A 26,482-nucleotide genomic window follows, 5' to 3' on the forward strand; every position below is an offset into this window, starting at 1 on the left:
ACCCAGGTCACACACCCTGCTATACGTGTAGCTGGGGCCGCAGTAGGCGCCGGGCCGGCTCTGTGCCCGCCTGACCTGGGTGTGTGCTCGGAGCCCGGTGTTTGGAGCCGGCTCCGTTGCCCGGCAACCCTCGCACAGGCCTGTGACGTGTATCCCGCGGGAGCCGGCTCAGCCTTGTCACTTCCTGGTTGAGGTTCAGGAGCCGCAGAGTGTCCGCCATGTCCCACCAGACCGGCATCCAGGGTGAGTTCAGTGCAGGGGGGCGGCCCGGGGACACCCGCTGGTGGGGAGCTGCCCGCAGACTGCTCGGAGTGTGTGATGAGCAGCCATGTATAGCGATCACAGGGGACAGTGTGGCAGGTTGTACCCTCCTGCATTGTGCTGTACAATACCCTAATAGGGTCACCCAGTAACTACTTTCCACTTGTTCCCAGAGGAGTTGCTGGAAGTCCTGAGCTTTGTGACCCGCGGGCATAAGGGGAAAGTAGAATATGGATGACTGCACAAGGGATTGGACTTACCATGGGACACTTCTTATGTAAGGCCAGCCCTTTAATAGAGTGTGATAGGGATATACTGTACCCACATTATATGTCCTCCCTTACCCTCTAATACATGTACACCCCTGCGCTGTGTGTATAGGGCACATGCACTTAAGAGCTTTCTACCCAATCTTATCTTTACCTTATGGACAGGGGTCCGTGAACCCCTTGGTCCTGCGCTGTATTGGGGTACACACTGGGAGCCAGCAATCGGTGATGTTGAAATGAAATTAGTGATTTCTGATATTAATTAAAGGAAATAAATTCATGATAGATGCGTCTGCCTAAAGCCGGAGTTCTGCCAGCTCTGCTGTACTGCCCTGTATGATATGCTCTCAGGCCTGTATGTATGGAAATATGATGGGCGCAGGGTGCTACTAGCTGCTGGGGTTGTCTTTCAGTTCTGGATACAGGAACACATCTGTACATTATGAAATACACAATAATATTGGGGTTGGTTATGCTGCACCAAACTCCACAAATGTATAACCATCAAATATTAAAGAGCTATGCAACAAAAAGTGTCCAAATTACACTGGTGATAGATGACCCCTGCCGCGCACTCACAAGTGTAACTGTATCTGCCGCACTGACAGTACACGGCCTATACTAAGTAATGTGTACCCAGCTGTCACATTATACTTGTATAGTGTGACAAGAATGTGTAGCATAAAATAACCATATACTTATGTGCAGCTACTAGTCTGGGATTTCCCTATAATCCTGTAGTGACTGTCGGATTCCAGGACCGCTCATTATGGAGGTCTGCAGGTTACATTTTGCCAAGCTGAAAGGGTTGTTTCAGGAAGATAAAGCATGTATGTTCCCAGCCAAAATCGGAGATGACGTAAAATAGACAAAATAATTCCTTTCTATTAGTTTTATAAAAATCTTCATAGTAGATAGATGGTATACTTTGGTCTTGGCCTGGCATGCTGCATTCATATCTTCTATACTGGGTTCAGCCCAGTTAATCTCCTTTGCACACACTTGGCACGATGCAAGTGCAGGATTTTGTAGAGTACATTAAGGAGCCATACTTTCACTTTTTGGCCCTGTGTCTGTCTGGAATTTTCAGGGGGAAGTGAAGTAGTGGAGTGATGCAAGAATTGGAAAAGAATAAGGCCCCTTCCACACTTGCGTTTTTCAAGCGTGTGTTCTGCCAGTGCTTTTGACGTGCAGAACTTGCATTGCACTCGGACCCATTGTAATCAATTTCAGACTTGCAATTTTCTAAACGCACGTTTAAATCTCAGCATGCTCTACTTTTGCAAGTCACATGCGTGAAAAACACACCAAACAAGTCTATGCAAATGCATCAAAAACACATTGCACTCTGAGACACTTGCAAGTCCAATGCGTTTTTCACGCATCAATTGCCATAGAAAAGATAGAGCTCAGTCCTGAGTCCTTTTCATGCATGCTCTCTGCGCATGAAAAACGCATTGAAACCGCGTGTGAAAAACTGAGACACTGAACAAACTGTGACTGATCAGACTCTGACGTGATCTGCAATGCAAGTGTGGTAGGGGCCTAAGAGTGAAGACACACATGGTGTTTTTAGGCCGTTGCATGGCAGCCATGCATGGGGAAAAAGGACAGACACAGACTCCAGAAACAGGAAAGGTTTACACGGAGTCTACACATGATGGTTGCTATACTATGGATGAGCAGAAAATCTGCTGCAAATCCCAATCAGCAGAAACATGATATGGAGCATATTGGTGAACACACTGTCCCCCTTCCCTGGAAAAAAATGTGTCATTAAAACGCACCATAATTTTTTGTTGCTTTTAGAATGGCTGTGGAATGGTTGGTTTTGTATTGTGCATGAGTCTGGTTTTTACTTACAGGATGATTTAGGTTCTTGTAGGCTCTCTTTAAGGTCCACACTACACAACTTTGGTCAGTCTTTGATAAACGGACAATGTGCTGTATGGATTTCATGAACTGAGCACAGTGCAGAGGACAGGACTCTGAGCATCATAGTGATATGTGAGTGATGTACGAATTCCCTTCTTCCCTGCATGATGTTATCATGATCCCAGTGTTGGTGCTTCTGTTCTGCAGGGAAGAAAGGACGACTCCTATCATTTATCACTGTATTGTCGGAGTCCTGTTCCCGGCAGTGTGGTCAGTCTGTGAAATGCATAGTGGGGCACATTTACTAAGAATGTAGGAAAGTTCTCTGTCTGTGTATAATGCTAGGTGTAACAGATTCATTAAGAACATGCGCCAAAAATCATGGATCTGTCGCTTCCCTGCACTGGCCCGACAGAGTTCACCAACTTTTTTTGTGGTGCACCTTTAACATAGGGCGTGCGACAGACTTTGCATGTTAAATCACGGCCCGACTGATTATTGGAACCCCTCCTAATTTGTGTTGCATGGAGGCTAGTGCAGCTGCCCCACAAAATGGTCGGGTGTGACACAATAGTGGTGCGGACACTTCTTTAAATACCTGTGCAGCTGTTTTCACCTAAAAGAACGTGCAAAGTTCGTCAGAAAACTGGCGCAAAGACTGGCGTAAATGTGCCCCAGTCTGTGTTTCATGGTTGTGTGCCATTAGTCTATATGTGCTGCTGTTCTGCAGGCGAGAAAGGACTCCTTGGATCATTCATCACTATACAGGCGGTCCCCTACTTACAGACACTTGACTTACAGACGACCCCTACTTAAAGACGGGGCTTTCTGCCCACTGTGACCTTTTGTGAATGCTTTACTATAGTCCCAGGCTGCAATGATCAGCTGTTAGGTGTCTGTCATAAAGCTTTATTGATAATCCATTACAGCTAAAGATTTTGAAACTGCATTTGTCACTGGGGCAAAAAAAAATTTTTGTCTTGACCTACCTTTATAAAATATGCAGTTTTGACTTCCACAAAAATTCAACTTAAGAAAAAAACCTATGGAACCTATCTTGTATGTAACTGGAGAACTGCCTGTATTGCTTAAAGTTCTGTTCTCGGCAGTCATGTACTGTACACGGGTGATCACCATCAGTGATTGGCTGTTGTGAGAATGATGTGTATGATGTCATCACTGCAGGACATTTAACTGGTGAGTAATGGTTAGATTATTACTTTATAACTGCATCCTGCTCATAGACTATTTTGTAAAATGCCAGACATTCCTTTTAGTCATCTGTACAGTTTATTGTGGTTCCTTTATTACATTATGTTCTAATTCTATGTCCTGTGAATTGTGTGTCCTACATATAAACACCTAGTGCAGTGTTGGGCAGCCATGGCATACCTTACGGCAGCCTATTGATTTTCCTTTCAGATGTTTAAGTCAGACTTCACCCTCCTTAGACCTTTACTCTTATTTTCTCACTATTCTTTCCACGCACCTTGTAGCAGAGCTTGTTAACAGTCGCCTGTCTGCATTATGTGTAAACATGGCACAACGCTCATTGCATACCAGAGAGTAGTATCAGCCTACGACCTGCTATTCTTTCCTAATAAGGAAGGATGGGATGTTCTGTGTAGAGATAAACCATTGCTACTGGTCGTATTGATTATACAGTGTTAAGCTGCATCATGAAAAATAAAAAAAGCAAAAACTTAAGTGAAAATAATAACCTAAATTGAGTTCTGTTCTAACACGACTTCTTGCTGTTACTAAGTGATCATATGTTAGATGACACGTCTGAGGAACTTGCTATTACCATATTTTTTGGACTATAAGGCGCACAAAAATTCTTTTGATTTTTCTCAGAAATCAAAGGTGCGACTTATAGTCCAGTGCGCTTTATATATGAACCATACTTACAGACAACAGCTGCCATGAACTGTGCACAGGTCTGCCATCAGCCGGTCATTCATACTTATAATCAGGTGCGCCTTATAATCCAGTGCGCCTTATATATTAGCCTAGACATTTTAGCAGGCATTTATTGATGCTGCGCCTTATAGTCTGAAAAATACAATACTATCGGCTGATCGTGTAGAGTCCGGGTTTTGGTCTTGATATTACATATTATACAGTAATATAGGTTTTTGTTGCTTTGTACCTGGTGTACTATTCTATTCAGTGAAGCAAAAATATTTTTAGGTTAATAACAAAATACAGGCAGCCCCAACTTAAAGAGAACCTGTGAGGCAAATTAACCTCCAAAACATGCCAACATAAACTGTCATTAGAAAGCATTGCCCCTATCTCTTCATTGTCCCTCTACATGCCTGTAAACTCAAACAATCAGGTACTAAAGCTGTATGCAAATGACCTGAGAGAGGTCCACTTATTCATGAGTGGGAGGCACAGCCTAAACCCTTCCCACCCCCAGTGCTTGACTGACAGCCTGCATAATGATGTGACACTCCTGGTGCTGGCTCCTCTCTATACTTCCTGGTGCTGGCGGCCCCTGCATCCTGTGTGTGGATTCAACTTCTCCAAGATGCAGCCATGTGTATAACAGAACATGTCAGGTACTTGTGTAGCTGATGTCTCACACGTGTACAGGAGAACATGTCTATATAGTTTCCTATATTTTAATGGACATCTACCATCAGAATTTCCAATGGTAAGTGCGCAAATCTACATGACCCATGCATTTTATAGTATGAGGAACATAAAAAAGAACTTATAAAATACGCTATCGAGGGGAGAGGGGGGTCGGGCGGCCTATGTCACGGGAGCATCCCTTGGCCTGAAGACTAATCAAATATGCACACTCCACTTTCTGAAGTTGAGCCTGGTCCTGGTGATGTCACCAGATCAATTTAAATCTTAAATTTAATCCGAGAGACGCTCCAGTGATGGAGGTCAGAGCAGCTCCTCGTCATTAGCTTTTTTTTTTTTTTAAGTTCTTTTTTAGGCGCATCCTGCAGTTCCTGAATTTACGAAAGCCTGTTCCTCATACTATAAAATGCATCTGCCAAGTAATTTTTGCCACCTACCATGAGAAATTCTGGTAGATGTCTTACACATTTGTACTGGTTTGTTACTCAACCCTCTTTGTAACCCCTTAGTGGAGTGACATTTAATATTGCAATGGGTTGTCAAAATCGAGCTTAATGTTGCTCTAAAGGTGTTTTTACGCAGCTTCCACAGCTTGACACCTATCTATAGGTCATTAGTACCTAAACGGTGGTACTGGGACGCCCACACCCTAACTGAACATGTGCATAAGACTTTGCAGTAAATTCTCCTTAAAAACAAACCTGACTCGCTTGTTCCAGCACTAGTTATCTGGTTGTGGTTTCATCATATTCTGTTAGGCTTTTAGTTAATGTGATGTTGAAGGACAGGTCATTGCTATAGACGCCTCAGTGGTGACCTTTCCACAAATGGCATATGACCAGACACTCAGCAGCAATAGATCCAGGCACCACAACTGTGGTAATCTTCTTTGCTATCCATGGCCTCCTTCCTTCTAAAATCAACTTTAATGCTGATGTCAATAAGCCAGAAGGGATCTAGGGGTGTTACCAGCGCCCCTCAATGCTGCAGATTCACAGGCTGTTAAAGTGTGCAAGAGGCACTTCCCCCTCAGTAGGCAGAGGGTGTGGGAAGTGCTGAAGGAGTAGGGGAGAGATTGAGATAGTGTAACAGCAATTGCAGCCACAGCACGGAGGGTCTCTGGTAACACACCCGTTCTAGACCTTCTGTCTCATAAGCATAATTATAAAAGTTGATTTTAGAAGGAAGGAGGCCATGGATAACAAATATAACAGTATTACCACAGTCACAGTGCCTGGATCTATGGGCAAGAGTCCCTGGTTTACCATGCTTAATTTTGATGTTAAATATCCTTTTACTTACTTAAAGGAAAGCGACCATTAGAAATCTAACTATTAAGGTACATTCATGGCCATAAGTTTTGAGAATGACACAAATATGATATTTTCACATGATCTGTTTCCCTCTGGTTTTTATGTGTGTTTGTCAGATGTTTTTATCACATACAGAAATACAAGTGCAATCATATTATGAGTAACAAAAGCTTTTATTCACAGTTAGAATGAGTTAATGCAGCAAGTTAATATTTGCAGGGTTGACCCTTCTTCTTCAGGACCTCTGCAATTCTCCCTGGCTGCTCTCAATCAACTTCTGGACCAAATCCTGACTGATAGCAGTCCATTCTTGCACAATCAATGCTTGCATTTTGACACAATTTGTTGGTTTTTGTTTGTCCACCCAACTCTTGATGATTGACCACAAGTTCTCAATGGGATTAAGATCTGGGAAGTTTCCAGGCCATGGACCCAAAATCTCTATGTTTTGTTCCCTGAGCCATTTACTTATCCCCTTTGCTTTATGGCAAGGTGCTCCATCATACTGGAAAAGGCATTGTTGATTACCAAACTGCTCTTGGACGGTTGGGAGAAGTTGCTCTTGGAGGACATTCTGGTACCATTCTTTATTCATGGATGTGTTTTTGGGCAAGACTGTGAGAGAGCCGATTCGATTTGCTGAGAAGCAACCCCACACATGAATGGTTGCAGGATGCTTTACAGTTGGCATGAGACAGGACTGGTGGTATCTCTCACCTTGTCTTCTCCGAACAAGCTGTTTTCCAGATGTTCCAGACAATCGGAAAGGGGATTCATCAGAGAAAGTGACTTTACCCCAGTCCTCAGCAGTCCACAGCAGTCCACTCCCTGTACCTTTTGCAGAATATCAGTCTGTCCCTGATGTTTTTTCTAGAGAGAAGTGGCTTCTTTTCTGCCCTCCTTGACACCAGGCCTTGCTCCAAGAGTCTCCTCCTCACAGTGCGTGCAGATGCACTCACACCTGCCTGAGCAAGCTCTGCACTGCTGGTAGCCCGATCCCGAAGCTGAAACACTTTTAAGAGATGGTCCTGCCGCTTGCTGGTCCTTCTTGGGCGCCCTGGAGCCTTTTTGGCAACAATGGAAGTTCTCTCCTTGAATTCCTTGATGATGCAATAGATTGTTGACTGAGGTTCAATCTTTCTAGCTGCGATACTCTTCCCTGTTAGGCCAGTTGTGTGCAGTGCAATGATGACTGCATGTGTTTCTTTAGAGATAACCATGGTTAACAGAAGAGAAACAATGATGCCAAGCACCATTCCCAAAGTGTCCAGTGGTGTGCTTCTTACTTATTCATGACAGATTGATCTCCAGCCCTGTTCTCATAAACACCCACACCTGTGGTAATGGAGCAATCACTGAAACGATGTTAGCTGCTCCTTTTAAGGCAGGCCTGCAATGAAGTTGAAATGTGTTTTGGGGGAAAAAGTTAATTTTCTAGGCAAATATTGACTTTGCAATTAATTGCTGTTAAGCTGATCACTCTTTATAACATTCTGGAGTATATTCAAATTGCCATTATAAAACCTGATGCAGCAGACTTTGTAAAAATTAACATTTGTATCATTCTCAAAACTTATGGCCTTGACTGTAGATCTGATGGTAGGTGGCTAGTAACTTGCTAAACCCTAATCCTATAATACTTCCTAAACTACAGTTTATTTAGCTAATATGTTAATTATTGGCAGAGACTACTGGGGCGTGGATTTGCCTTTGCTCCTAGTGCCCAGAGAGGCTACTCCATGCCCCAGTAGCCTCTGCTGATAATTAACGTATAATCTAGATAAAGTGTAGTTTATTATTTAATTCATCTGTGCTATTCATTTCTGCAAAGTTAGTAACCACTTGACAACCCATTCCATTGTTTCAACAATAGGCGTGAGGGCCCTGCTCACAAGAGCTTAGAGTCTATGAGGATGAAGGGGTGACACAGTAGGTATAATAGCTTGTATATTGGCCCAGTCATTCTTTATAAGGGAACCAAATAAAATAATAAAATAAATAAAAGTTCTACTGCTTGAACCAGCCATCAGCCGCCATCTTGTATACAGTCCAAGGTGAAAGTGCCTGCAGAGAAACCTGGAGCTTGGTATATATCTGGTGTTTGCTGGATAACCGACAGGAGAAGGACACAGGTTGGGTTAGTAAAGAAAGAATTGACATTTAAAGGAAATCTGTCACAGGGACGTCATTTTCACTAATGACAGGTTAAAAAAAAGCCAATTACAGCTGCATTACAAATATGCCTTTCTGCCTTCTCTAAGCATTTGCATTACAATATAATTGTCTGTTATTACTTGCCTTGCATCCTGACAAAATCCTCTGTGTAGTCCCAGGGGTTCTGCTTAGAGAAAACAGGCATATTTGCAATGCAGCTGTCATGGGCTTTTGCAACCTGCCTTTAGTGAAAATGAGGTCCCTTGTGGCAGGTTCCCTTTAATATTGACAATAACAAACCTAACCTTACCAGTGAATGCACCGTGAATGTGCTGTGCAGCAGTGCCGTAAATTATGGAGCAGATGCTATTCCTGCTCCAATCACTGTGCAGCCACCCATGCACAGACTTCAATGAGGACCATGAGCTGCCCCCAAATAAGGTTGTGTAGGTGAGGCCTTGGTTCTGTTTTTGTCCTAACAGCCCAGTCACTGTTGTTCTGATGCTTTGATGGATCAAAACAGAACCGTTAATGGCAAGTGTGCTGCTTTTCATTTGGGTCTTTAATTTTTTTAATGGGGTTCCAACCTATCACTGTCACTCTGCAGGCAGGGAAAGGGTGTATGGGTGTTTATCATTGGTTCACACTTCATTTTTAGTATAAGTCAGGAAAGCTCCTGAAGTATTGCTGGGTGTAGCCATTGACATATACTGGCAGACAGAGGCATAGTTATTGCTTCCGTCTGCTCAGTATAAGGCGTATCTTGTGAACAAGACAGCTACGACTTCCCATCCCGCTCCCTCCTGCTGATCGACATAATAGGCTCAGGAAGGGAGGAAGCCGGTGATGTCACTGTCTAATAAGGACAGTGACATCACTGGTGAAACACCCCTAAAATCGGCAGCAGCCAATCACCGGCTGCTGCCACTGTTCACTCCTCCCCTGGGGAGGAGGAGTCACCGGGCGATGTATCCCACTGTATGATCATACAGGGGGATACGTCCGTACCATATGTTGTAAGGACGCAGCAGGAATCCATCCAAAGTGTGCTTACAACCTACAGCAAAAAACGAATTGTGAACCCAACCTCTGTGATCAGTGTGAAAAGAACAAAATCTCAGGGTCATATTAAAATATAGATAATCGGGTACAAAAATATGAAATACAATGAAGGACAATACAGGCGGTCCCCTACTTAAGGACACCCGACTTACAGACAACCCATAGTTACAGACGGACCCCTCTGCCCACTGTGACCTCTGGTGAAGCTCTCTGAATGCTTTACTATAGTCCCAGACTGCAATGATGAGCTATAAGGTGTCTGTAATGAAGGTTATTGATAATCCTTGGTCCAATTACAGCAAAAATTTTGAAACTCCAATTGTCACTGGGGCAAAAGAAAAAAATTGTCTAGAACTTCAATGATAAAATATACAGTTTCGACTTGCATACAAATTCAGCTTAAGAACAAACCTCCGGACCCTATCTTGTATGTAACCCGGGGACTGCCTGTATATGCTAAACAGTATTATTTTGTGGAAGTGTACCATTTGCATATGTGACATATCTGATGTGTAATCATTTTTATATTGAGATAAATATGATTTTAAAGCAGGTATTAAATGTAAACTCTCAGACTTCTGACCTATTTCTTTTTTCAACAGCGGGTGAAGATGTTCAAGAAACCTTTGCCAAAGCCAGAAATGGAAAATATAGACTGTTGAAGCTAGACATTGAGGATGGTTTGTAAAGTTTATTTATTTATAATTATGAACTGTAATAATGTTAATATAGCACCATCATATTCCACAGCACTTCACAGTCCATGGGGTACATATACACACAAAATAAGTCATGACAGAGTGATTGCATGGTCTGATGGAATAATGGGAATGAGGAGCCTGTTCACAAGAGCTTACAGTCTATAAGCTGTTTGTAGGTTTTGTTCTTTATAACAAAGCTGACATGTTTCTCTGCATTGTTGAGGTGAAAAGAAACTGAAAATAAAGTAGAACTTAAATGTGCAAGCACGTTGATATGCCTCTTAAAAGGGTTTTCCCACAAACTAAAGTTAGGCCCTATCCAAGGCCTAACTTGCTGATCAGTGGGGGTCTTAGTGCTGAGACCCCCACAGATCGCGAAAACGAGGGGTCCCTCAGGTTAATGGAGCAGACGGTTGCGCATGACTGTTGTGATCCATTAATCTCTATGGAGCTGACAGAAATTGCCGAGCTGGTTCAATTTAAATAGGACTCTTGTTCAATGGGAACTTTTAGTTTCATTGTCCTCAGATCTTCATCTTTGTCATATTAACTTTAATTTTTAATTATGTTGTACACAGAACAACTGATTGTAAGCGTCCGTGAAAAGTCAACAAGCTCCTGGGACAAAGATTATGACAGCTATATTTTACCACTATTAGAAGATAAGCAGCCATGTTACATCTTATATCGGTTGGATTCTCAAAACGCCCAGGGCTATGAGTGGATCTTTATTGCCTGGTCTCCAGACTACTCCCATGTAAGTGCAAAACCTACTGCCAAAATAGTATCAGTTTATTAAAAATCTATTTTAATCCAAAAGAACAATTCAAACCATATAACAAATGTCAACTATTATCGGGTAAAAATGAGAAGAAAAAGATAGCCAATGTAGAATGGGGAAAAAACAGGCTACCAATGGACCCTTACTACAACAATTAATTGTAAGACAATTCCTTTGTAAATACAATTTCATAGCAATAATAGTTATCAATAATTATTAGTATAATTGGCCCAAGGGTACCAATTAAAAATAGCACGAATAAGCACTCACCTACAGGCATAATTCAAGGTTTTGGTGGGAGATCTGCGGGTCTACAGGAAAACACAGGAGAAGGCATCTGGACACATGTTTTGCTCCACATTTATGTGAAAATTAGGAGTAGAAATCCTGCATGATTTTTCTTTAGATCTTAAATGACCTTTATGGGGGGGGCGTTACTTATCTTCTATATAAAATCATACTATTGTTTTATGAAAGGGCCATGCTTTGTTGTTCTTTGATCTTATTTGTTGTGTACATGTAGGTACGACAAAAGATGTTGTATGCTGCAACCAGGGCAACGGTAAAAAAGGAATTTGGAGGTGGACACATAAAAGACGAACTTTTTGGAACAACTAAAGTAAGTGTGACATTTTATCTGTAAGTTTAAATGCAACTTTAAAAGAGCTACTGTTGTGTTTTACAGCATATTTAATGTTGATGAACACATTTTTTAAGCCATACTAGTTTATACCTATGTAATACTACGGGGGGAGGAGAACATCCCACGGCTGGAGGACAGATCAAACCAGAAGCTGAAGCAGTGCAGTGTCTGCACCCTGTAATAATAATAATCTTTATATAGCGCCGTCATAATCCATAGCGATTTTACAAATCATTAGGGACATATACAAATAAAATAAGCCATTATAGAGTACAAACAGTCATACAGAACAAGAGGAGTGAGGGCCCTGCTCGCAAGAGCTTACAGTCTATGAGGATGAAGGGGTGACACAAGTGGTATAAGAGCTTGTATAATGGTCCAGCCATTTTTTATAGGGGAACAGAATTAAATAATTTAATAAATAAAAGTTCTGCTGCTTGAACCAGCCATCAGCCGCCATCTTATATACAAGGTCCAAGATGAATGGGACTGCAGAGAAGACTGGAGCTTGGTATGTATCTGGTGTTTTCCGGGTAAAAGATGGGGAGGAGGACACCGGATGGGTTAGTAAAGAGAGTTTAGATTCTGCACAGGACGCCGTAGAGGACCGAATGCTCACATAAACCTCCATCCAGGGTCAGCCTGTTCCCTCTGTCTCTCCTTAGCTGCCGAGAGAGGAGGAGGGAAGAAGCGCCTCCTGCATGCTCTGCATCCAATTTCATTTAAGTACACAATGGAGTATATAATTAAATAATGTGGTTTTATAATTTCACAGTGGTTATAAAGAAAACCTATTGTGTGTATTACAGCATTTACAATCATGTAAATTAGACATTGTACTTGTGAAGTACTGTCAGGCAGCTACTAACCGGCCGTTAATTTCCAGGAATATTTCAGAAACCTTTATGTGGTTGGCAGTCTGTCTGTCATGGCATTCTAACCTAGGGAGCAGCACAGTGTGATTAAGTATCCAAGGTGTGAGGCTTGTGGAAACCTCTTATTAGGTAGACCTGTTGTTAAGCTGCAAATTAGACACCTGGATGGTTTTCTTTTACAACGTATCACCATTACATAAAGCTGTATTTTTCTTTTGTTTGTGGAGGACATTTAATAAATCATGGGTAGTTGAGTGGGAAAATATTTCCTTTAAGGCTAGTTACAAAAGGCCACAATTCAAGCTTAGAGCTAAAAATGCAGTTTTAGCATGAAACTACCTTCTTAAAGAGGGTGAAACGTTAACATTTAGTGGAAATGTATCCTTTTTTTTTCACTGCTGCATCATCTTGGAATTGTCTTGTCATATATTTATCTATATGTTTTTTTTAGGCCTGAAAGCAGTCATATAAACATGGAGGTGGTAGTAATAATACACGGGGGCCCTGAAATCACTTATAGGACCACCTCCACGACTAGATGATTTCTACTAAACATATGTTGTAAGATTAATAAATAAAATACAAAACATGCTAAACTTTTTCCCGCTAAACTATATAGATAGATAAATAGGTGACTTTCAGAATGTTGTATCATTTCATGCCATTTTTGTATATAGGAAGATGTTTCGCTCAGTGGTTACCATAAATACTTGGTCTGCAGATCAGCCCCTGCACCCCTTACTGCATCAGAAGAGGAATTGCGACAAATTAAGCTAAAAGAGGTGAGACACTATATCATGCATTCAAGACACCATGACAGATCAATGGGTAAAAGGAGCGAGATGTCTGAAACGCCTATAGAATGTGCTACACAGTGATGTTTTACGTGTGGCATGATGTGGGAGCTGGTAGATTCTCTTTAATTTTAACTTACCCTAAATCAGTGGTCCACAACCTTTTTGTATCCGGGGACCAGCTGCACCCAAAATATTTTTCCAGGGACCAATGCGGGTAACCCCCTACCATGGTCCTTGGGAGAAAAAAAATTGGTTTTCCCACAAATAACCCATATCTAACCCATATAATGTGTCATGTACGGCAGCCCTTTCTGTAGCCCCATCCTGATTAGAGCCCATCTTTCATTTTCCCACAGCTGTTTATGAAAGGAAAGCTGAGCTCTGGTTGCCATGGGCAACCAGAACAGTCTTACTTCAGACACTTCTGATAAATCTCCCCCTATGTGTGTATGATATGTTTAATCTTATGTTTAAAAGTAACACAGAAATGTGTGCAGAAATCTGTAAATGTACTTTTTATGTGTCCCATTTTAGACGCAGACAGAAATTTCTGTAGACACTAAACACCAGACTCTTCAAGGAGTTGCATTTCCAGTAGAGAGGGATGCTTTCCAGGCACTAGATCAATTAAAGAATAAGAAGCTTAATTATGTTCAGCTGGTGAGTAAAATAAGATTTCAGGAATTTTTGTATTACTGGAAAAAATCATGATGTAAAAATGACCTTCCTGATGACAGGTTCCCTTTAAAGTCAGCATTGGGAGGTCTGATTTCACATAACTTTTATTTTTAGTTCTACAGCACCTATAATCTTGCACTACTATTATTTAATAATATAATAAGAAACAGAGTGGCTAGTGTTATAGCTTAATTGCTGAAATATCTGGTTAAAGAGATTAGCTGGACTTTACAATACAGACTGCATACATCAGGTAGATCTCTTGGATATGATAAAGGTGGTGTAGTTCCTTTGAAAGCAATGTCAAAATGGCAATATAGTAATTTTTAAAACGTTTACTGCCTGATATTATGATCAGCTTTTCACGGTATTGTAAAAGATTGCGAAAGCTCAAAAGTTCAGTGCATTCAGGAGTTGAGCTTTTATTACCACCCACCTACAGTTTGACTGATTTGATAAACTCCTTTGTGTACCTCTTCTTGCTGCTTGGAAGATTGAGATCAGTGCTTCAATACACTGGACTCATGAGCTCTCTGTTGCAAGGACTCCGGCTTCATTAGGTTGGAGAAGATCATATATTTAACCCCTTAAAGGTGAATCACAGAATTGGAATCAGAAAACTTATTTTATATGTTTTGTTAAATATATCTCATAGACCAAATTGTGCTGATGTAAGTCATCAATAGTCATTTTCCAATCCCTAATGTTTTGTCTTTGTAAAATCTGGCAATGCATCCTCTTCAAGCCCGTGGAAACAATGTTTATTCACTACAGGAAAGGGAACGTTCTAGTACAGGCGGTCCCCTACTTAAGAACACTCGACTTACATACGACCCATAGTTACAAACGGACCTCTGGATATTGGTAATTTATTGTGCTTTAGTCGTAGGCTACAATGATCAGCTATAATAGTTATCAAATGTGTCTGTAATGAAGCTTTAGTGTTAATATTGATTCTTATGACAACCCAACATTTTTAAAATGCAATTGTCACAGAGACCAAAAAAGTTCTGGCTGGGATTACGATGATAAAATATACAGTTCCGACTTACATACAAATTCAACTTAAGAACAAACCTACAAGACCCTATCTTGTATGTAACCCGGGGACTGCCTGTATTTAGTGTTTGCTTTTGATTTTGTACCCAAAATATTTTGTTACTTTTGTGTGCATGCACAAATGTAATGTGTATTACATAGTCTAAGAATTATATATTGTACACATACACACTTGATACATACATTTCACAAAAGCAATAATTAAACTCTTCACGACCGCCATAATGCTAAATACGTCCTATTTTCACAGGTTTATAAATTTCATGACAATGACAAACTTTAAACACAATTCTGGTGTCATATTAAACCTGGAGATTATCCCATTTAATATGATATCTGGATGCTTCATAGAACCAGATATATCCACTCTTGTAGATAGTTGTAGTAAAAGATTTTTATATACAGCTTTATATTTTGAAATGTTCGACTGTAACTTTGAGTGTATATCTCTCTTATATTAAAGAAGAGATTATCCTATTTAATATGGTACCCAAATTGTTTATAGGTTCCAGAGTTCAGGAGATTTAGGCATTTGTAATGTGCCCCCTCAGGCCTGTCAGCTGAAGGCAGAATATAGATGGAGCTGCAGGAAAGACTTAAAGGGGTATTCCCATTTCGGCAAATTAATGTTATTATTTGTATAATGAAAAGTTATGCAACTTTCCAATATACTTTCTGTAACAATTTTGTAGATCTCTGCTTGCTGTAATTCTATAGAAAGCTTCTATGTTCACTTCATGGTCAGATTTCTGTCCACTGGATCACATAGATGGACGGCTCATTAGTATCTTCGAGAGTAATAAGAGCTGTGTGCTATAATAAGCCGTGCACCTGTGTGACCATGGCTAGATTTCCGTCCACTGGAAATAAACAATGAGGCTTTCTATAGCAGGACAGCATATTCTGTAAATTTTACATTCATGACATGTGACCAGAGTGACATCATTGAAGGTCCTTTAGCCTTCTAACAATAGCAAACTGTACACTATGTATGTGATTAAATTAAATCACAGCAGCCTCCATGGAGTATGGAGAGGAGTAGAAGTCCTTGGAGGCTGCTATGACTTCATGTGATCACATACAGTACAGTACAGTTCTGGTACAGTTTGCGATTGTTAAGAGGCTAAAGGACCTGAGATGTCAACCTGGACACATGACATGAACTGCTGATTAGTAAGGAGGCATAAAGCATGGGTAGGAGTAGATGGGAGGAGCCAGCCAAGCAGGAGACGCTCCTCTTATGCCAGGTAATATAAAATAAAAGGTGGTTTATGAGGCTATAAGGGAAACAATTTTTAGTTAAACGAAGGGTGTCAGTCAGTTAATAGAGCCCTATAGGAACCTGTCACTGGTTGTACATGTGACAATGTGGTGAAAGGTTCCTTTTACATATTTTACAAATGTCTTTTCTTCAAAATGCGGCTATTCAAAGAAATAATAAACTAAGATTACAGCACAGAGGGACAGGATGGGGAAGCGCATATTAATCCTCTACAATTAGTAAATCTGATGTTAGATGTATTTTCATTTGTAACATGCTAAATTAAAAATGAAATTCATAAATGTATAGAAGTGCATACTTGCATTAATGATTAGTGGATTATGGTTTTAAGATTTGTAAAGTCTCCTAAGTAGAATTAGAATACAGTCAGTCCCCGGGTTACGTACAAGATAGGGTCTGGAGGTTTGTTCTTAAGTTGAATTTGTATGTAAGTCGAAACTGTATATTTTATAATTGTAGATCAAGATAAAAAAAAAAATTGGCCCCAGTGACAATTGGATTTTAAACCTTTTTTGCTGTAATGGGACCAAGGATTATCAATAAAGCTTCATTACAGACACCTTACAGCTGATCATTGCAGTCTGGGACTATAGTAAAGCATTCAGAAGCTTCACCAGAGGTCAGAGGGGTCTGTCTGTAACTATGGGTTGTCTGTAAGTCGGGTGTCCTTAAGTAGGGGACCGCCTGTATAACGAACATGTGTCTGTAGTTCTCTTGTGTAAAGACTTCTAACATACTATTCAGATGTTTCAGAGTAATCTTGTTATAGCATATGTTTCCCAGAGATAACCAGTGCCCTACCGATAAACTGCACTGCTCCTTCTTGATTACTATGTTCAGTGTAAATAGTGCTGGAAGTGAAACCTTTAATATTTATGCAGTGCTGTTCTGTCTTATTATTGGTCAATATCCGTACACTGGAGATTAAAATTGGAGAACAACACACAGCTTCCTAAATGTAGTCCTATGTGAATCTATCCTAACATGAGTAAAACAGCAGTATTTAAGCTTATTTCATAAGCTGTATATATTCAAAGGCACATAATAAAAATGTAAATGAGATTATTGTAAAAGAACACGGATCAAAATTAGAGAACACTTTCAGGTAACTGAAAATTATTGGTGTTATTGGTCTTATTCTGGCACAGTGCTAATTTACTTAAAGGGAACCTACCACCACGAATCTACCTATAAAGGTAGAACGGGTGGTAGGTGGATCAATAGGACCCTTTTAAGGGTTAATCCTCACATCACCGCACTGTTTCGATAACTTTTATTATCTCTATATGAAAATTTTGTTATGCGGCTACTGAGGCGTGGAGTACCTGGACATGAGGCTACACGGCGCGGCTACTCCACGCCCCAGTAGCCTCTTTACCCCTCCTACCCACAATCTTCAGCACGCATCTCCTCGTAGCTGCGCACCCTCGTCCGACGAACCTGCCGTCTGTCATTGAAGAGATAATAAAAGTTATCGAAACAGTGCGGTGACGTGAGGATTAACCCTTAAAAGGGCTATCCTCACGCCCTTTATAGGTAGATTCGTGGTGGTAGGTTCCCTTTTAATTATCTGACAAGCCCTATTTAACTGGCAGCCTAATTTTTCAGTTCGCACTGACATTTCAAAAATAGTGTACTGTTCCAAAGTAACTGAACCCTCCATGCTACAGCAAGAGAAGTTGATCGTTCCAAGTCTGTGCCTCAAGAAGGCTGATCTTGAAAGACAAATGCAAGAGAGGACAGGATAATGCGGAGAATCTACATGCGTAATCGTTTCAACATAGCAGCTGTTATTTCTTGTCAGTTTAGCACTGAACAGGGTAAGGATTTGACTTGTCATACAGTGTCTCGAAGCTTAAGAGCATTTAGACCTTGAAGGAGTTGTCCCATTTCAGCCAATTAATGTTATTGTTTTTATGATGAAAAGTTATACATTTCCCAATATACAATCTCTATCAATTCTTTACAGTTTTCTAGATCTCTGCTTGCTGTCATTCTATAAAAAAACTTCTATGTTTACTTCCAGTGGAGAGAAATCTGACCAGGGTCACACAGGTGCACAGCTCATCAATATCATAGAGCAGAGTTGGCGATCTATGGCACGGGTGCCAGAGGTGGCACTCAGAGCCCTCTTTGTGGGCACCCAGGCCACATTGCCCCAGCACAGAGTTCTCCAGACATGACTTAAAGAATTCACCTGCAGCCACAGGCAATGTAGATGCTACTCTCTGCGTTATTTTAATGCAACACATCCTTGGCTTCTTCAGACTGTAGAAAGTGTGAGAAGGTATGGGCAGATTATCGATGGAGGTCCGTCTTCTGTTGAATTTTTGGTAGAACAGAAAGTTACTGTTTAAATTACTGTGTTGGCACTTTGCGATAAATACGTGGGTTTTTGTTTGGGCACTCGGTCTCCAAAAGGTTCGCCATCACTGTCATAGAGAGTAATCAGAGCTGTGTGTTAGAGTCGTGCACTTGTGTGACCCTGGTCAGATTTCTGTCCAATGCAAGTAAACATACAAGCTTTCTATAGAATGACAGCAAGCAGAGATCTAGAAAACAGTGGGCAATGTATATTGGGAAATTGTATAACTTTTTATCCTAAAAACAATGACATTAATCTGCTGTAATGGGAATACCCCTTTAAGCTGTGACAAAGCTTTGTATTAGCAGCATGATAAGTATGAAAAGTCTAGACTCGCCTTTGCTGAGGAGTATGTTGTCTTGACAGAGGAGAAGTAGTCCACAATTCGTTTTAATAATGAAAGCAAGTTTAATTTATTTGGATCTAATGGGAAACATTATGTTCATCAACAAAAAAGGGGAAAGACTGAACCTATAGTGTGTAAATAAGTCCCTGTGCAAGGTGGTGGAGGAAGTGCCATGGTTTGAGAATTGTTTTCTGCAGCAGGACCGACCTTACATACAGCTACATGGCAGAGTGAATGCAAGTGTGTATCAGAACCTTCTTTAACAACAAGTGGTTACTTCATTACATTCTTCACTCATTCAGTAATTTTCAGGCAGGACAATGCCCCATTTCACGGGACAAAACAGGTAAACAGTTCCTTGAAACAGAAAACACTAAAACAATGAAATGCTCAGCCGAGAGTCCTGATCTAAACCCAATGAAAAACCTCTGTTTGGTGACAAAGTTATGGCCAAGCCACCTACAGTAGTCACAGAACTGTGGAAGAGACTAAGATCCCACCAGAGCAGTGTGAGAGACTAGTGATGTCCTGTGGCTACAGATGTGCTGAAGTCATTAAAAGCAAACACCTGTACACTGCCTACTGAAATGTTGATCATTGGAGATTACATTATTTCTGAATAAAGAGAGTGTACATTTTTCTCTCATTTTGATCTCCAGTGTATATTGCTCTCTATGCAAATATATTGGACACATACCGTATATGATACATGTAAACGTTCCAGATACATTGGTTTGCATATGTCGGTCAGCACTTTGTATCCAAATTTATTTCATGTCATGTAGTTAATGATCCTTATTATTGACCCTTTATGTTTTTCCGCAGAAAATTGATATACAGAATGAAACTATTGTTTTGGCAAACACTGCATACACTGATGTAAAGGATTTGCCGGCACGGATCCCAAAGGATGCTGCGCGTTACCACTTTTTCCTGTATAAGCATTCCCATGAAGGGGATTACTTGGATTCCATAGGTACTGTATTTTCTTTTAATATCCATCTTTTTAAATGCATTCATAAGGCCTGATGTGTGTTCCTCTGTTTAGCATGCATCCTGCCATTCCTCTCGTTTGTCTGTTATATTCAGAACTCCCATAGACAGTGAATGGGAGCGCACACTGTGTGCTCGGCAAATTCCAGCACTACCATACAATTGAATGGAGGTAAAGGACACATGCTTGTCCTGCAGCTCCATCAATTAGGGAGAATGGGAGCCCTGTTCTGTAGAATACTATTCGAGGGTGACAGAACCAAAGGAAAACATTTTACAGATGCAGATCAAAACATGTTTACCTGTTTGGAAAATAAATTATTGTATTAAATTGATTTAAAAAAAACTCTTCTTCAAGTCCAGTTAGAAAAGGGCTACAGCATGCAGTTAATATCATCCACATGCGGCGTTCTAATGTGAAAGAAACAGCCAGAGTGACAGACATTTTTTGTTTCTCTAGAATACTAGGGGTCTGATGTTGTGATTGGTTGGTATCCCAGCAGTCAGACCTCAACAATCTGTTTGTTATCCACTATGCTGTATATATGGCAGTGATGGCAAACGTTTGAGAGACCGAGTGCCCAAACTGCAAACCAAAGCCAATGTTTCGATCGCGAGGTGCCAACACAGAAATTTAGCCCAATGGTGCCACAATACCACCTAACAATAAGACAAATAATACTGCCATATGATGCTGCCACCTTTACAACCACATAAATAGCATCATTCTGGTAATAAAGACTATAGAAAGACCAATGTTACCAATAGTATTGCTATACTATGCTATACAAATATAGTGCTGAATATCATATTACTGCCATTCAGTGAGGAATATTACCGCCATATACTGATTATCATTACCCCCATACAGTGACAGTAGTCCTGAGTAGATGCAGGGACTAGGGGACTGTGATAAGTTAGGCTGCTCATGGACCAAATATTGCCATCTTTACCCCCTTTTTGTTTTTGCATTTCCATTTTTTACTCCCCACCGTGAGCTCTGCGTAAAAAATTGCACTTCATAGTGATGGTATTTAATATCCAATTCCCTGTACTGGGAAGTGGTAAAAAATTCCAGATGCAGTAAAATTGGTTAAAAAATGCCTTTGTGACATATTCTTGTGGACTTGGATTTTACAGCTTCCACTGTGCACCCCAAACCACATGTCTTCTTTATTCTGTGGGTCAGTATGATCACAGGGATAATATATTTATATAGGTTTAATAATGTTTGTATACATTTACAAAAATTAAAACCTCCTGTACTAAAAAAAAAGTCATTTTGCCATCTTCTGGTGCTAATTTTTTGAGCGCCTTTCCATACTTTGGTGTACGGAGCTGTGTGTGGTGTAATTTTTTGTTATATGAGATGACTCTTTCAGTGCTACCATTTTGAGGACTGTACAGCCATTTGACCACTTTTCATAACATTTTATTACATGTTGCAAAATGGCAAAAAAGTGGCATTTTGGGAGGTGGTTTGTAGGGCAAAGTGGTTGTTGTGGGGTGGAGGCACAGGTGGATTTGGGATCACCCATATGACAGCTGTCCGTGGCCACATATACACTTGCCTCTGCCCACAGCGCTCATCACCTGCACGACCCGGCCAGTGATGCACCATAGCACCCGGTTACATTTTACATAGGGTGCTTACAGTGGGGTTGTCTTGGCTTCACTGGCCTCCTTGTGCAGGTGATGAGCACTTCAGATACAGGCAATGTGGCCACAGACAGCTGTCATACAGGGGGATTTGGGACACTAAACCACAAGTATGCATAGTTGGTTTAGTGTCACCTGCCAGGACCTCTGTAAGTGTGCACATCTCTGTGTGTGAGCAGCCCCAGCAGCTCCTGACCTTGTATCTCTGCTCTGCTGCTGTCAGCTCCGTTCTGTGAGCTGCACTCCATTCTCTTCCCGCTGTTTCTCGGGCTGAAGAGGAGGAGGGCGGGCACTGATCGGCTACTACTGTCTCACTAAGGCATCACTAGTGAGAGCAGAGCCAATCAGCTTCATCCTGCAATGGACAGATCCTGGCTGCCGGAGCTCCGACTAATGAAACTGGGGAGATGGTACGCGTGCCTGCAGAGAGGGCTCTGTGTGCCCTCTCTGGCACGAGTGCCATAGGTTCGCCACCGCTGATATAGGGGATAAAGTAAATGTTTGGTAGAACCCCTTTTGTCACCTGCATTCTTTAACCTGAATTGTAACTGTTTTTGCTTATAAATGTATTTTATGTTTTGCAGTGTTCATTTATTCAATGCCTGGGTATAACTGCAGTATACGAGAGAGAATGCTTTATTCCAGCTGCAAGAGCCCGTTGTTAGATGTCATTGAGAGACAACTAATGATGGAAATTGTCAAGAAGGTAATCTTTCATCTTTTGCTGTGTGGAAAGTGTGTTCATCAGTGGTCCGTCCATGAAAAACAGACTATGCTGGCCGGATTTCATGGACTGACCACAGTGCAGAGGATGTGCACTCTGAGCACCATAGTGATGTATGATGCAAGGTGTCCCCTCTTCCCTGCAAAACAGCTGCACCATACTGTAATCATGTTTGCAGTTCATATATTACCCTGATACATGGAGTTCCCTTCTCTGCACTGTAGTCAGACAATGAAATTCGGCCAGCAGTCAGTCTATTTTTCACAGAAGATTCTGGTATTGTAGCACACATTGCAGTAACAGCTTGTGTACTGTTACTTCAGTGCACAGCCCAACACTATCATTCTCTGGGACTTAGATCCCTACTGGTATGATACTGCTTTGTCCTAAGGCTATGCCTATAAAATCCCTCTAATTTAAGATAAATCCAACCTAGGGCAGTGGTGGTGAACCTATGGCACTGTGTCCTCAGGTGCCTATACAATTTAAACTTGTAAAAGAGCAGGGAGTAATAAATTACTGCTTAAATTGTCACATTGGTCACTTTGCAAAAAATACGTGGGTTTTGGTTGTAGTTTGGGCACTTTGCGAAAGGTTTGCCATCCCTAACCCAGGGTGTCTACTGGAAATATCAGCCTCAAATTGTAATATGCTAGAAACCTTTATTACTGAGTTGTAAGATTCCAGCGTCTACTGTTAGTAACCTAAAATGTCAAAATGATGGCTTTATGATGTCGAGAATGTTGTTAAGTATTACATTAGAACAAAGTTTATAATAATTCTATAAGGCATATTATGGTTTAGTCAACTAACTGGTCCCATGCTTCCCCCCCCCAGATTGAAATAGATAACGGAGATGAACTAACATCGGATTACCTCTATGATGAAGTGCACCCTAAGCAGCATGCACACAAGCAAAATTTTGCAAAGCCGAAGGGCCCAGCTGGAAAGCGAGGCATCAGGAGGCTTATTAGAGGTCCTGCAGAAGCCGAAACAGCCAATGACTAGTATACTGCAACAAGATTTTCATGTGTGGAAAGGCGTACTGTGACCATTCCACCCCTGGGTTCATCTATGCACTCAACAAAATGATGTTTTCAGTTTGTCATTCCTCTACTCGTGGTCACTTTCAGCTCCTGTCCTGAAATGTTTTGATGGATACTTTTGATGGTACGTTAATGTGGGGTCTATGAGGGTTCAAAAAAAAAGCTGCAAATTACCTAAAATAATGAGAATATTTACTTGCCTCTCCAATTCAGCTCAGTGGTGATCTCAGTAAGACATGTCACTGTTTGGCAGCAGTGGTCACCAGCCAGTGGGCCACTATCAGAGTGGCTCTGCTGGATCACTAAATTTGCTGGCTTTTTGAATTCCTGGAAAATCCCTTTAAGTACTGATCCACATGTGAAAACTAAACTGGCCTTCACTAAAAAAAAAAAAAAAAAAAAAGATTAAAAAAAAGGAGGTGCACTTTGCAATGCATTAGGTGGTATGCACAAAATAATGCTAAATTGAAATTATTACCACTATATATTTGTATATATGGCATTTCTGGTCTCAGTAATCTCTTCATTTAGTTTATTTTAAAAATGTGTAGAGGTGGCGTTTTTCATGGGATAGTAACAGGCAATACATCATTCATACTTTTTAGATGTTTGCAATTTATGTAAAAGAAACACTAACTTGTACAAGTCATTGTAAGGATTGGTTTACTACAGGCATTCTGCCATGGCCATGAAGTACACTTGGCAATCATGTGGGCTCTGCAGTTATAGATTGTCTATCTATTTCTCACAGTAACTGATGTACATGATTTCCTAGGAAGTCTGATCCACTCCAGAAGTCACATACAACACATATGCAGATATTACTTGCACTGAATAGCCAGCATATTGTTGCATGTAATTATGTTAGCAGAATAAAGGGAATAATAAATATTACTAATATTTTAGGATTTTCCATGCATATAAGGCTTGGATATTTAAGGCATTAATAAAAGGCAATAAAAGAGGCCAGAATCCAGAAAGGTGATATCCAATGTAACTTTTAGATATTGGTCTATCTCAGGAATTGGTTTTAGCAGCAATAAGTACACAGACCTTATTAATAAACCTATATCATTTTAACCATAAAAGTATTGTCACGTTGGATAACCTTTTCTCCCGATGGCCGGGGATTCCCAGTGGAGAGCCGATCATCAGCTGTTGTAGAATTAGATATCCGTTTAGTCTTCGTTTCAACAGCATTGTAGAAATACTCCTGACTTTGGTAGGGTCTTCAGCATATGAAGCCCCTGTAATTGCTTTTACATGCATTAAGGCACAATTATGACATTAAACTATGCAATATCAAACTTGTGTTTATGGTGCTGCTTGTCATATTATTGGGAGGAGATTGAGCACTATAGTTCATAGTTTTATGTGCTCTATATATTCTTACAAACGGGGAGATATAACATTGTATAAGACATAGTAATAATGCACTCGTATCAGTTAAAATCAAATCCCTTTACAACATTTCAGCCACCAGTGTAGGCGTAGTCCTTGTTTATTGTTTGATTATGTATCTTTGTTATCGGGAGGTTCAGCCATCTTTTATCATTTTATGTACTCATACTTCATCCTATATGTCAAAGACTTAAAGGGATATTCCCATTTCAGCAAATTAATGTTATTGTTTGTATTATAAAAAGTTATACAATTTTCCAATATACTTTCTGTATCACTTCCTAACAGTTTTCTAGATATCTGCTTGCTGCCATTTTATAGAAATCTTCTATGTTTACATCCAGTGGACAGAAATCTGACCATGGTCACACAGGTGCACGGCTCATTATAACACATGGCTCTGATAACTCTGTGTAATACGAACGAGACGTGCAATAACATTCATTTGCTGAAATGGAAATACCCCTTTAATGTTTTACCACTTACCTCAGTGGTTCAGCCTTTTATTCAGCACTGGCACAGAATAAAGAGTTTTTTTTCCCCCTTTTCATCTTTTACTATGCTTGTTAAATCTGAAAATACTTTGACCTTTTGGAACCAAAGATTTATATGTTGAAATATGCTGTGTTATTACATTGATTGACCCTTTATTAGGAATGGTAGGTGACATATGTCCATCAAGTTCAACAAAGTCTGATCTGTGTGTGGCTTGTAAAGACACCACTAATCACGGCAATAGGAGGACCTGTTACCTACCATTGACAGCCATGTGTTCTGTTGTATTCAGCTTCTATGGGATTGTTGAGTAAAGCAAATTGTTTTTGTTGTGCAGCGCCTTAGTGTATAAGTGCAGAGTGTAGAGCAGTACTGCCCGTGTTATTTGCATGTTTAAACACTAAAATAAGACATCAGAATATCTCAAGGATAAATGTAGGTTTAATGTTTTCCTTTAGGTCATTGCCTACAATGGAGTTTGGTGTGAGAAACTCACTCCGTGCACAGGAGGGATTTCCCGCACCCAACCTCAAATCACTGGACTGAACTTACATGCAGGTAACCAGCCTTTATATTTTCTTACTGTAGTCTTCCATGCCCAAATCGTTTTCTCTACTGAGGAGATACTGCACAAATGTTTACTTCACCTAGAGCCAGGCCTTAACTATGCTTGATTATAAAAGACTAAAAATAATTATTAATGACTTTGTAACTCTTGAACTGTAGACATTTTTCAATGCTTTAAAACTGGGAATTGGATAATTTATCTGTTATGCCTACAACATGTTTTATTGAAATGGCATGTTTTACAATCTTGTCCGATTATGCAACTTTATAATAGAATAATTGAATTTTTAATGAATTTTGGTTGACCTATATGTATGACTATTGAATCATATGAAGAAAAAAAAAAACACATGAAGAATATTTGTGAATAAACACAACCTGAAAGCATCAATCTGCTTTTTTGTTTTTATCCACCCATTTTCATATTTTGTTGACCATAAAGCTTGATAAATCATTGAACATTGCAGTATTGTTGTTGAATCATCAAAGCATTTCTCATTAAGGGTGCATTTACACAAATGTATGCCTGCACGGC

General features: G+C 40.4%; 1 protein-coding gene across 1 annotated transcript; it reads left to right on the forward strand.

Annotated features, from left to right (window-relative positions):
• On the forward strand, positions 1 to 26,338 carry TWF1 (twinfilin actin binding protein 1). The gene is made up of 9 exons (XM_072146854.1): positions 1 to 243; positions 10,138 to 10,215; positions 10,815 to 10,993; positions 11,541 to 11,636; positions 13,213 to 13,317; positions 13,867 to 13,992; positions 19,888 to 20,038; positions 22,299 to 22,420; positions 23,276 to 26,338. Exons 1-9 carry the CDS (start codon positions 219 to 221, stop codon positions 23,444 to 23,446), a joined length of 1,053 nt encoding a protein of 350 aa, XP_072002955.1. The 5' UTR covers positions 1 to 218; the 3' UTR covers positions 23,447 to 26,338.
• Positions 26,339 to 26,482: the final 144 nt, after the last annotated feature.

This window comes from Engystomops pustulosus, chromosome 4 (assembly GCF_040894005.1).
Source record: "Engystomops pustulosus chromosome 4, aEngPut4.maternal, whole genome shotgun sequence".
Lineage (NCBI taxonomy): Eukaryota > Metazoa > Chordata > Amphibia > Anura > Leptodactylidae > Engystomops > Engystomops pustulosus.

Coding starts and splice junctions, on each gene's coding strand:
- TWF1 (XM_072146854.1), top strand. CDS start 219: ATGTCCCACCAGACCGGCATCCAGG. Junction 10,994..11,540: donor GGTCTCCAGACTACTCCCAT/GTAAGTGCAAAA, acceptor GTGTACATGTAG/GTACGACAAAAGATGTTGTA. Junction 13,993..19,887: donor AGCTTAATTATGTTCAGCTG/GTGAGTAAAATA, acceptor GTTTTTCCGCAG/AAAATTGATATACAGAATGA.